This window comes from Calonectris borealis, chromosome Z (genome assembly GCF_964195595.1).
Source record: "Calonectris borealis chromosome Z, bCalBor7.hap1.2, whole genome shotgun sequence".
Lineage (NCBI taxonomy): Eukaryota > Metazoa > Chordata > Aves > Procellariiformes > Procellariidae > Calonectris > Calonectris borealis.
Genome location: NC_134352.1, coordinates 67,658,498 through 67,670,383, shown reverse-complemented (window position 1 = coordinate 67,670,383; position 11,886 = coordinate 67,658,498). Strand labels below are relative to the sequence as shown.

Here is an 11,886-nt window from a genome sequence, read left to right as displayed (position 1 = left end):
AAGTGCACCTCGCCGCCGCCAGGCCTCCTAGGCCTAGCGAAAATCAGGTTCCGGGGCAAGGGCCACCGCTGGCCGCGGGGGATTATGGGAAGGGCTTGCCCAGGGGTGGTTGTGCACTGAAGGGAGGCTTACGGTGCCCCGGTGCTGGCGGGGTGGGATCGGGGTCGGGGTCGGGGTCGGGCCGTGCGTGGGGTTGCTGGTGCCCGGCGGCAGCGGGGGGCTCTGTTTCTCCTCGGGGTAGGGGCGGAAAGGATCCGGGGAGGTGGGGAAGCTGTCCCACGCGAGGCATTGTGGGACCAGCGGGGAAGATGGCGGACGCCTTTGGGGACGAGCTCTTCAGCGTGTTTGAGGAGGACTCGGCCGCCGCCGCTTCCGGCGCCAAAAAGAGCAAAGTGGGCGCCACCGACGGCGCCAGGAGACCGGGGTGAGGGCGCGATGGGGGCCGGGGGTGCGTTGGCGGCTGAGACTCGGGCCGCACTGCTGAGCTCGGGTTCTGCCAGCTTGTTTGAGCTACTGAACCCCCTCGGGACCGGGAAGTCGGTGCAGCCTAAAGGGACGCGCTTTCTTGGGATCCCTGAACCTAAAGCTGTAGCCAGTCCGGGCGCAGTGGGCGATTGGGGAGCGCGGGGACCTGGGGGCAAGCTGATCGGGGAGGTGGTTTGAAAACCCATGGCGGTTTTCGTGGGTGGAGTTCCCCGGGTTGTGCCCTGAATGCAATGTGATCACTGTTGCCCGTAGGACACCTAATTTCCCTTTTCAAAATACCTACATAAAAGAGGCAAACTTTAAATTTGTTGTCTGTTTATGTTGCAGAAAACGATCAGAGGAAAAATCTTCAGTAGCTGCGACAGGGAAGCCTAAAAGGGAAGCTGAGGTCGATAGTACTGAAGATGCCGTTTTGGGAAAGAAACCAAAATTGGAAGATGTTGTATCAGAAGATGCTAAGTAAGTGCCTAGCTTAATATGTAAGGAAATTATAACAAGATATACTGGTTAGCTACGTGTTAGTTGTGAATAGTCAATGTAAGTAGCTTTGCAGTGTTTTCATGTTAAGATGAATTTGCGTATGAAGTTGATTTTCTGTTTTCTATATGAGTGAGCTGCTGATAGTAGAGCTTCAGCAGTGACAAGCACTGGGTATGCTTAAAATAATATTGAGGACAGACAGGCAACTGCAGTATGAAATGTTCATGTATTTGTGGTTACCGCATATGGATTGGTGGTTCTTGGTCAAAGCCATCGTGTCGATTTCAGGCATACAGCAAGAGATAAGCAGTGAGGCACATGGGAGGAGGCAGGTTTGCTGTGTACTATGCCACTGAAAGACATAATTGGCTTGGGATACAGGAAGAAGAATTTGACCAAGGAGGCAGTAACAAGGCTTTTGAGGCATGTAAGATTATAACTGCAGCAAATACTTGGAATGTTAACTATGGACATGTTTTCAAATTTGAACACAAATAGCAGGTATTTGGCATGGTGGGGGTATACTTGGACATGTCAACAGCTGGGGTGATAAGGCAGCTGAAGGGAAGCCGCAATGCCATTTCTGTGCTTTGGGATCTGCATGTCTTTTCCTCTTTTCTTTCCAGAACTTCATGACAGGTATTATGAGGGGTTTGGAAAACAGAGTGAAGGGACAGTGCGGGCACTTTTTCAGCTTAGTGTAGCTTAGGAGATTTCTGGGAACTTGGGAGTTTATGTTGGTTCAGAAAATAATTAGGAGGGTTCATGGAATAAAAATTCATCCAGAGCTGCCAAATGCAGATGTGTACCTCCTAACTCAAGATGTAGAAAACTGTACAGAAATAAAAATTGTGTGCTTGCTGTGTTCTTATACTTTTCTCTCGGTGATGTATTATTGACTTCTGTCAGACAGAATTCTGGTCTGGATTGTCATTTGGTCTTACGTGGTAATTTTTCTTAAGTTAAAGGAAAGATTTTCTGTGACAAAGTCATGAGAAGACTTCTCAGAACACTCTAAACAAAGGGTGCCTGTATAGAAGCAAAACAGAACCAGAGTCAACATTTTAAGTCAGTCTTTTTGTTAGTGGTCTCAGTAGAACGTGTACTTGCCCACGGTAGCTTACTAAGTGTGTTAAAACCGTCAGAAAAAAACACTTGTTTTATGCAGTGAGACACCAGCCCCTTCTCGTGGCCTGGTAAAGGAACTGGTAAAGAAAAGAGGGTCTTCTCTTCAGGCAGCTGCTTGGGATGCTTCAAGCTGCTGTTATTAGGTGTCATGACTAGTAGCAGGAATACAGATCTTGAATTTTGCTTTGTTGTATATTAAAAAAAAGTCCCTATTTAATCAGAAGACTTCACGTGAACAAATGTGATCCAAGTGCTGTTTTGTGGTGCAAGTTTTTAAGGCGTTACAAATCCCAGAGCAGTAGCTAAAGTAGATTTATATAATAGCAAAATTTTAATACTTACAGGTATTCTTAGTCCTGGTAGTAGTCTCTGTCAGTCTGTGTCCGTTTCAAGTTTGTGCGTCCTTTTTTAACGTTGCAGTTAAAGTAGAGGTGAAGTTCAACATTTTTGCATTTATATAGAAAACAGGATTTTTAAATACCTTTTTGGCAATCCTAACTCATATGTTTTTAGTCTGGCAGACCTGATGCCTCAAGTAAAGGTGCAAGCTGTGGAAACTGTTGAAGGTTGTACGCATGAGGTGAGTGCAGTGAAAATGCACGTGAAAAGTGCAGGCTTTTTTATAGAATTATATGTATTACTGCCAGTATAATAACATTGTTTATTGCGCTTGTGTTTATTATATCATAGAATCATATGATCATTTAGGTTGGAAAAGACGCTTAAGATCGTTGAGTCCAACCGTAAACCTAACACTGCCAAGTCCACCACTAAACGATGTCCCTAAGTGCCACATCTACACATCTTTTAAATACCTCCAGGGATGGTGACTCAGCCACTTCCCTGGGCAGCCTGGTCCACAGCTTGACAACCCTTTCAGTGAAGAAATTTTTTCCTAATATCCAATCTAAACCTCCCCTAGTGCAACTTGAACCCGTGTCCTCTCGTCCTATCACTTGCTACTTGGGAGAAGAGACCGACTGCCATCTCACTACAGCCATCTTTCAGGTAGTTGTAGAGAGCGATAAGGTCTCCCCTGAGCCCCCGTTTCTCCGGACCAAACAACCCCAGTTCCTTCAGCCGCTCCTCATAAGACTTGTGCTCCAGACCCTTCACCAGCTTCGTTGCCCTTCTCTGGACACGCTCCAGCACCTCCATGTCCTTCTTGGAGTGAGGGGCCCAAAACTGAACACAGGATTCGAGGTGCAGCCTCATCAGTGCCGAGTACAGGGGCACGATCACCTCCCTGCTCCTGCTGGCCACACTATTTCTGATACAGGCCAGGATGCCATTGGCCTTCTTGGCCACCTGGGCACACTGCCGGCTCATGTTCAGCCGGCTGTCAACCAGCACCCCCAGGTCCTTTTCCTCTGGGCAGCTTTCCAGCCACTCTTCCCCAAGCCTGTAGCGTTGCCTGGGGTTGTTGTGGCCGAAGTGCAGGACCTGGCACTTGGCCTTGTTGAACCTCATACAGTTGACCTCGACCCATCGATCCAGCCTGTCCAGATTCCTCTGTAGAGCCTTTCTACTCTCAAGCAGATATATAATTTCCTATTATATCTAAGGTAGAACAGGCTTGTAAAGAGTTTGAGGTCTGTATCTGGCATTGAGCATGCACAAAAGGCACTTGAAAAATTAAGAGGATATCTTACCAGCAGCAGTTTGAATGATACTTGCAATAAAATGAGTGATTGTGAAAGACTGGGTGATAATCTTGGTAGACTTCCATATTTGAAAGGTACCAAGCACATTCAGAGTACTGTTGTTGAGGAGGAAAACTCACTGGTTGTTAAAATAGGTCTGTGTTCATAGCGTGATCTAAGTGTGCAGCAGTGCATTGAAAGATGTTGCTATTCTGGTTCAAGAATGAAAGGCTTTCCTGTAAGGCTGTTTACTGTTGAAAATTACATTTTGGTAAAAAAAGGAAAAAAGGTTTTTTTATGTAAAAACAAAATAATGAAAACTCCATTTTCAAATTGTTTTAATAGACAGAAGTACAATTTAAAATATGAAAAATCAGAAGTATTAATGCTGATCTATTTTTTTTTAATCATCTTTCATCCAAAGATGATTGTCAGAGTTTCTATGAGAATTAAATATGTAAATTTTAACTTCCTTGTACTTTTATGCTTATTTTCTTTTCTGTGCTATCTTCCAGAACTAGCTCAAGTTAATTAGGGTCACATACAAGGACGCTGTATGATTAGACTTTTGTAATGAAGGATCTGTATATACAATTGACGATACAGGTCTTAAAGCCCATGCATCTGTACAATCTTTGTTAACTTGAGATGTCTGGTAGAGGTTTGCCATCACTTAGTAACTGAAGAGAGCTTAAATATTTAGTTAAATGAATGTTAGATATTGGCCAGGAACAGGAGCTTTACGTGTATAAACACATTTTCCTTCGAAAGGGAGTGTTATCAATGTGAGTTGAGTAATTGCTTCTAACATCCATTGGCCAGAAGCCATGACTGTGTCTTGGCCTTAAGAGCTGATGTTCCAAGGTAGGTGAAGCAGAAGTACTTCACACAAGACAATAGGGAGTATCAGAGGAGTGAGAGAAGGAGCATTGTTGGGGCAGGAGGATAGAGATGTTGGTTGAAAAACTGTTGAGGGGAAGGAAGGAGGCCTTGACACATGAGCTCTTAGAAACAGGATAATAGAAATTCAAATTAGTTTTCATGCTCTTTACATTCCTGCCCCAGCTCTTCATAGCTTGCCATGTCACTGGAGTGGACATCGAGAATTCTGCAACTGTTTTTATTTAAAATGTGTTTTATAGGTTGCACTTCCAGCAGATGAAGACTTCACGGGTCTGAAGCCAAGAACTGGAAAAGCTGCAAAAGTATGTGATAGATTGCATATACTTTTCTTTTTGCATGAGCTTAAGACACTAGATGAGGGTAGAGGGAAAAATTAGGTACTTTGTCAGTAAGGTTTGGAAAAGAGTATCTTGAAAAGATGGCCTGTCATAAGTAAGATTAGTGTTTCTATATTTTAAATCTGGTAGAGTAAAATGATGTGGTTGAATGGGGTGGATAGGCTGTTGTGATTTCAATTCTATTCTGCAACATCAGGTGATGGCTTCAGTTGTACACTGTAGTTTCTCTTCCTAAATTAGAGGAAATACAGTCATCGGGGCAAGATTTTCATTTGATATGACAAGACATAAGCAAAGATCTTACATGTTGTATTAGATAAAATTATTTAAATACAAAGTCATTGCAAAATACTGGATTAAGATCAGTTAAGTTACAAATATCAACAGAGATTTCATTTCTGCCTGTAATTTGCACACTAGATCAATCACAAAATTAATCAGATGTAAGTAACAGTCTGTGTTAAAAATATGTAATGTTTTTGCTTCCTTTCTTTTTAGGAATATCCATTTATTCTTGATGCCTTTCAGAGAGAAGCTATTCTTTGTGTAGATAATAACCAGTCTGTGTTAGTGTCGGCTCATACATCAGCTGGTAAAACTGTTTGTGCAGAGTAAGTAATTTTCTGACAGGCTTTAATAAGAGGATGGTGTAACGTTTGTCATGCATTTGGTTGATCCATCGATAGCTGTTGTGTCTCAGTTTCTTCATACAAAGTTTGGACCATGAGTGTTAGAATTGAATTGACTACTCTTGAGTGTAAAAATTACTTCTTCCCTCTTGTTTAGTGGGTAGTGAAAGGGTTAATTCATGTTTAAGCTTACCTTTTATTTTTAAACTATCTGGTTTTGTTGAGGTGTTATTGTCTAGATCGAAAGGAAAGTTTCTGCAATACAGATTTGCATGAATTTGGAAAAAAACCGCTTTGTTTTCTAGCCCCTGGCTATAACTAATAAGGAGTCTCTTGCATGGTTGCTTTACTTTGTCAGAAGCACTGGTTTGATTTAATTTGCAACTTGGTGTTTATCAGTCAAGAAATGTTCAAAAGATAGTGTACTTTTTTTGTCAGTGTTTGGTCTGACAGTCGAGTGTCTTTGCTGACCTGAGGTGAGAAGTGAGATGTACATGTAGATACATTAGAGCATCGGTTCAAATAATAATAGTTTATCTTGAGACAGTGACAATTAGATTTTTAGATTAAACTAGGTGTGCTCTGATGTCCATGAAAATCCGTTAACTTGTCAATGATTTGTCGCTCTCCAAAGAGGCATACATAGTTGAGTTAAGATTGCACAGAACTTAATAATGGAATGCTTCATATCATTCTACTGATGTTCTGAATTGCGTATTTTATTTAATTTTTTTAAGCAGAAGATTAGAGGAAAGTAACATGCTCTGAATGTCTTCCTGATGACTTTAATATGTACAATGTTTGAATACAGGTATGCAATTGCCCTGGCTTTGAGGGAGAAACAGCGTGTGATATTTACAAGTCCAATTAAAGCTTTGAGTAATCAGAAGTACCGTGAGATGTATGAAGAATTTCAGGATGTTGGTTTGATGACTGGGGATGTCACCATTAATCCTACAGCTTCTTGTCTGGTAATGACAACTGAGGTAAGATCAAATATTAATTCTTGATCTATCTGTATTTTCTTCTACCCTTTTTTGACTGAGAAGGTCTGATATTAAAAGATTAAAGTTATCAGATAATAAGCCCAATGAGGGTAGAAAAAGTTATAAAATTCATTATGTGTCCCTTTAATGTTTTAACTTCTGGTTATTGAAGAAGTTAGGTAAATCTCTGTAAATTCGTGCTTTTGGACTATCGGTCAGGAACTTTCATTCTCACATGGAGAAAGGCAGAACTTAATTTCCTGAATGCTCAAGACACCTGGGTTTTCTTTAGATAGATGTGAAGTACTGCAAGTCGGTCAGACTTACTGAATCCTGTAGGGTCAGTATTTTGTTCTAGGGAAACAAAATGGGGAGAGGAAGATCATTGACTGATAGTTGAGTGGTTCACGCTAGATGCTCGTACTCCAGGAATATACAGCTTTTCACCTTTGGTAACAAAGTACTGTTGGCACAGTTTTGTCAAATTTCTGTTGTACAAATTTGTCCAGTCCTGAGTTGGAATTTTCCTCTTTCTGTCTTTACCTCAAAGGAGTAAAGAGTCTGACGGAGGAAACTCTGGTAGGGAAAGCTTGGGGTGGAGAGACAGGATGACATGATTTCTAACAGAAGATTTCCTCTTAATCACAGGGAGGTTATCTATTAGGATGAGGGAAGAAGAAGGCTTGGCAGAAGTTGATCTGTAGACCTACCACATAGAGGCTGGGAGAAAAATGATGTTTTTTCTTTCATCTTCCTTCACTGTTCTTGCAGCGAAATCAGTTTGTCTCATATCATGAGATTTGTTAGACTGGAGTCAACTTGGAAAGCACCTCACAGCCAATCTTTAAGTGCTTTTAAGTTTTGTGCAAAGTAAGATTTCGTATTGCCATGTAAATGTGAACCAAAAATTCTGGCAGTTTCTTACTGACATCTCTGTAACATGTGACTGTTGTTATTTCGTGATGGATCTCAATTTTTTTTTTTCTTTTCTAGATTTTGAGAAGTATGCTCTACAGAGGTTCTGAGGTTATGCGAGAAGTTGCATGGGTTATTTTTGATGAAATCCACTACATGAGAGATTCAGGTATCCTATATGTACAATTTTTCTTTTCAAAAATCTTTTCCCCAAGATTTTTTTCTTTTGAAGAACTAAATCTTTATTCTTTTTCTTAAAATCAGTCATCTTTGTGCATAAATCATTCAGAATTTTTTTTCTACTGTACATAAGATAGTTTGAGGGCATTTGCTATACCCCATCTGTGTAGGGGAGACTTTTTTTGAAAAACAGGCGTTAATCACATAAATTTCCCATGTGACTTTTCGATTTTCAGAACGTGGTGTGGTTTGGGAAGAGACAATTATTTTGCTCCCTGACAATGTTCATTATGTGTTCCTTTCTGCAACTATTCCAAATGCCCGTCAGTTTGCTGAATGGATCTGCCATCTTCACAAACAGGTAATGTTTCTGATGTGCTATACTTCCATCCTTGTGGTCTTGTGACGTAATACTGTCTCTTTGGTTGATGAGAACTGAACCTTTGAGCGTCTTTTTAGTCATATTCTTACTGCTTATAAATGAGAGTACAGATCACTCCTGGCTTTTCTGGTTGTACTCCTAGCTTTTGCAGCTATAATGGCTGTTGGTTCTACATAACAACATTACAGCTGTTTCTTTAACGTTTATTTTCTACATTTATTTAGACACCAGCTTGATTTCAACAAACATTCTGAATTATGAAACATGATGAACGTACTATGATTCTCAGAGGGCTGATAGACAAGGTTATTTGGAGAATTTGTTTGAAGAGCTCTGTAAAAAGGCCATGTGGAAATCAAAAGTCATAAATCCATAGGAAATGCTATATATGCATGCAAACAAAGTGAGAAAAGAGGAATGTAAGAAATCTATCCTGTCCCGTAACCATTAGGTTTATTTTACTCTGTTTTTTTAAGAGATTCTTTTACAGCAAAGACTATGGGAATTAGAATTAGGGAAGTTAATATCCGCAAGAGGTTGGTCCAATTTTAAAAATACCCCAGAGATTGATTCTTATGTTGTTTGTGAAGAAAGGAGTGTAGTATAAGAGATGTTTGTTTAAGCTTGGCACAAAACCTTGACTTTGTTTTGCAGAACACTAGACTGTGATTTTTTTTTTTTAAATCAGATTTACATAGTATTTAATATTTCAAAGGAAGTGTTTTGTTTATTTTTTTTCTAAACAAGCTTTCTCTATGCATTAAAACCTTAAATGTTTTTTAAAGTCTATTGTGTGCCTTTTTTAGGTGGTATAAGAAATACTGCAGGCTTTTTTACAAAATAGAAATCAACAGTTTTTCCTTTGGTTTTAAAAGGTATTAGGATTTTGAGTCTGCGTAATAATACAGAAGGAAATACTACCTGTCCTTGCTTTTTGTGTTCATGAGAAAGAATTTTTGTAGCCAACTTGCGTTCCTCTAAAGGATTTGCAAACTTTCATTTTCTTAAGCAACGTCATAGTACAAAATCCATATTCTGGAAAGAAAATTTATCATCTTAGTTTCTGTGAGTCTTACTTTCTGGCTTTTTTGGAAAGATGTATTTTAATAGTAATATATTGGATTTTCCATCAAGCAAGTGTTTTTACAGTGCAATTAGAAACATTAAATGTTTATGTGTATGCTGTTCTTTCTTTATAGCCTTGCCATGTGATTTATACGGACTATCGACCCACTCCACTGCAGCATTATATATTCCCAGCAGGAGGAGATGGACTCCATCTGGTTGTTGATGAAAATGTAAGGAATATTCAGTTTGTTTGAAAGATCTTTTTCCTCGCATATCAGTCACGAGCTTGATCTCTTGTAAAATTTGGATTGGCTATACAAGGGATGTTCGTGTTAAAATGAAGTACAAATGGGTAACAGTGATCTCTCTGAATTGCTGTTAGGTTTTTGGAGTCATATAGAAGAGATTGGTTTTATTATCTAATGTGTAATCAGCTGAGTAAATCTTTGCTGAGATTAAGTGCCTTCATCCTTGCTTTGTTTTCTAAAGTGCATGCTGCTTTCTGTAAATCTGCGAAGTATTTGATGTTTCTTGTGCTGTTTCTCACTCAAAAGAAAACGTAGTAGCATTTAAATTTTACTTCGGTTGCGGGGGCAAAATATTTTTGTGTCTTTAGGTGATTTTGAAGTAACGACTTGTTTAAAATTCATCATAAGCTTGCACAGCAATAGCTAATGCCCATAAACAGTAGTACTGCGCTTGAAGCTAGGTCTTCATCGGGCAGTGTAGTTTCATGTAGACATTCCTAAAAGTCATTTTTGGTATTGTGTCATTCAGCAGGTCTAGCATGGTTGATGGTGTGATGGATAGAACAACGAGCAATAACTTCAGAGACACCAATGTAATTCTGAGCTGTGCCACTGACCTAGTAAACTCACTTGCTAGCTTATGCATTGTTTTTGTCCTTTTGCCTGTAAATATGGGGTAATGGTACTGGCTACGCAAAGCACTAAGTATTTTTAAGTGAGTTATGTAAGAAGTAATTGCTTACAAAGGTTGTGTTTTATATCTAGGGAGATTTCAGAGAAGATAATTTTAATACAGCAATGCAAGTGCTTAGAGATGCAGGAGACTTAGCAAAAGGGGACCAGAAAGGCAGGAAAGGAGGAACGAAAGGTGAGTTTGAATACCATTCTGAAGAAACTTTTTGTATAATACAACAAAGTTGTATGCAAGTTATGCTTCTGTCTCAATTGTTCCATAAGGTACTTTTTTTGCTAAAATTACGTTTAAATTAATGTAATCTCTCTGCAGGTCCTTCAAATGTTTTTAAGATTGTGAAGATGATCATGGAAAGGAATTTCCAACCTGTGATTATTTTCAGTTTCAGTAAGAAAGACTGTGAAGCCTATGCACTTCAGATGACAAAGTTAGATTTCAATACAGGTACAGATAAATAAAATACAGTTTTATTCACAATTTGTAGTTCGATGTGAAATGTTACTCTGGTTAGATATTTCTATTTCCTTTGGGACTTCTTGTGTAAAAACAAAGGAAAAATACGTATTGCTTTTTCATTTACTATGCCAGTACATCAGGCTATTTTCAGTAAGAAACTGTTGGTGCACAAAGCATACTTGGTTATCACAATGTTGAATTGTTCCTCTACTTTAAACTTTATTTCGTTCTCCAAAATCCTGTTCACTGTAGTAATAGCACAAGAGTTCCTAAAAAATTCTAGCCATAATGGGAGAAGACTGATCATAACAAATGTATTTCCCAAAATTTTCATCTTATGTCCGTCAGAAAAATGAGTATTCTCTCAAAAGAACTGTATAACAAACCACTAGAATGTTCTTTCTCAACTCTTCCACCAGTTTTTTTTCTTTCCTTCCTCCCCCTTCTCCTTAAAGAAAAACCCAAAAGGTAAACAAAGAAGATTATTTAATTTTGGATTAAGACGAAGCTTGGAAAATAAGTTTAAGTTCGTCGCTTCTCAAAAATGTTAAGAGTTGTTACAGAAATAAGAAATTTCATGTTTGTGAATCGTTCAGGGATCTTGCTTGCTTATTTGCTCCAATCCTTGCATGTTCTGGTTCAGTGTTGCAAAATAATGCAGCCGTTTCTATCAGAAAATGTAAAAATATGCACAAGTGCAGAGATGCATTTTTATAAGTTTTCTTCAGTCGTACCTTTGAATATATATTCTTGATATTTGTACTACTTAAGTAGAAAGGGTGTAAATATTGAGAATTAATGGGTAAGAGGAAGAGCCTCTATGTCCATACAGACAGGGACTAGTAGGTAGAAGAGAAACGGGGAGGTTTGTGAAATAGTTGGAAAGTACATAAAACTGAGAAATCCCAAGCTTGGAAATAGCCGAAGTTTGGATTATTCTGCCAGGTTTGTTCTGTTTTCCTTTCCCCTGAGCATCTACTTCTGGTTACTGTTAGGCCCCCTCAGGCTCACATTCAAGTCTTGATCGTCTGACCCGATGTGGGTGGTTTTGTGTAGACTTCACAGTCTTCCACGCTGTTTTTATTGTAAACTTCTGTAAATATTAGAATGTGGTAACACTTTATTTACATATGATATTAGCCTTCTAGATTTTGTAATAACTTACAAATTGCCTTCTTAGATGAAGAAAAAAAGATGGTTGAAGAAGTGTTCAATAATGCAATTGATTGTCTGTCAGATGAGGACAAAAAGCTTCCTCAGGTGAGTGGAGATTGAATAGGGGTAACTGCTTTTGTTGTTTTCCGCAACTTCTGAGGCTGTGGGTCTTTTGTAGTGGGTACAGAAATCATG

General features: G+C 39.2%; 1 protein-coding gene across 1 annotated transcript in view; it reads left to right on the top strand.

Annotated features, from left to right (window-relative positions):
* The first annotated feature begins 78 nt into the window (after positions 1-78).
* Positions 79-11,886, top strand: part of MTREX (Mtr4 exosome RNA helicase) — a 47,172-nt gene continuing 35,364 nt past the window's right edge. The window contains exons 1-12 of the mRNA XM_075137448.1: positions 79-424; positions 814-945; positions 2,608-2,674; positions 4,880-4,942; positions 5,477-5,589; positions 6,419-6,593; positions 7,587-7,677; positions 7,925-8,049; positions 9,270-9,368; positions 10,152-10,254; positions 10,393-10,524; positions 11,717-11,796. Of these exons, the coding sequence (XP_074993549.1) occupies positions 309-424; positions 814-945; positions 2,608-2,674; positions 4,880-4,942; positions 5,477-5,589; positions 6,419-6,593; positions 7,587-7,677; positions 7,925-8,049; positions 9,270-9,368; positions 10,152-10,254; positions 10,393-10,524; positions 11,717-11,796 (1,296 nt within the window). The 5' untranslated portion in view covers positions 79-308. The remainder of the gene's footprint in view (positions 425-813; positions 946-2,607; positions 2,675-4,879; positions 4,943-5,476; positions 5,590-6,418; positions 6,594-7,586; positions 7,678-7,924; positions 8,050-9,269; positions 9,369-10,151; positions 10,255-10,392; positions 10,525-11,716; positions 11,797-11,886) is intronic.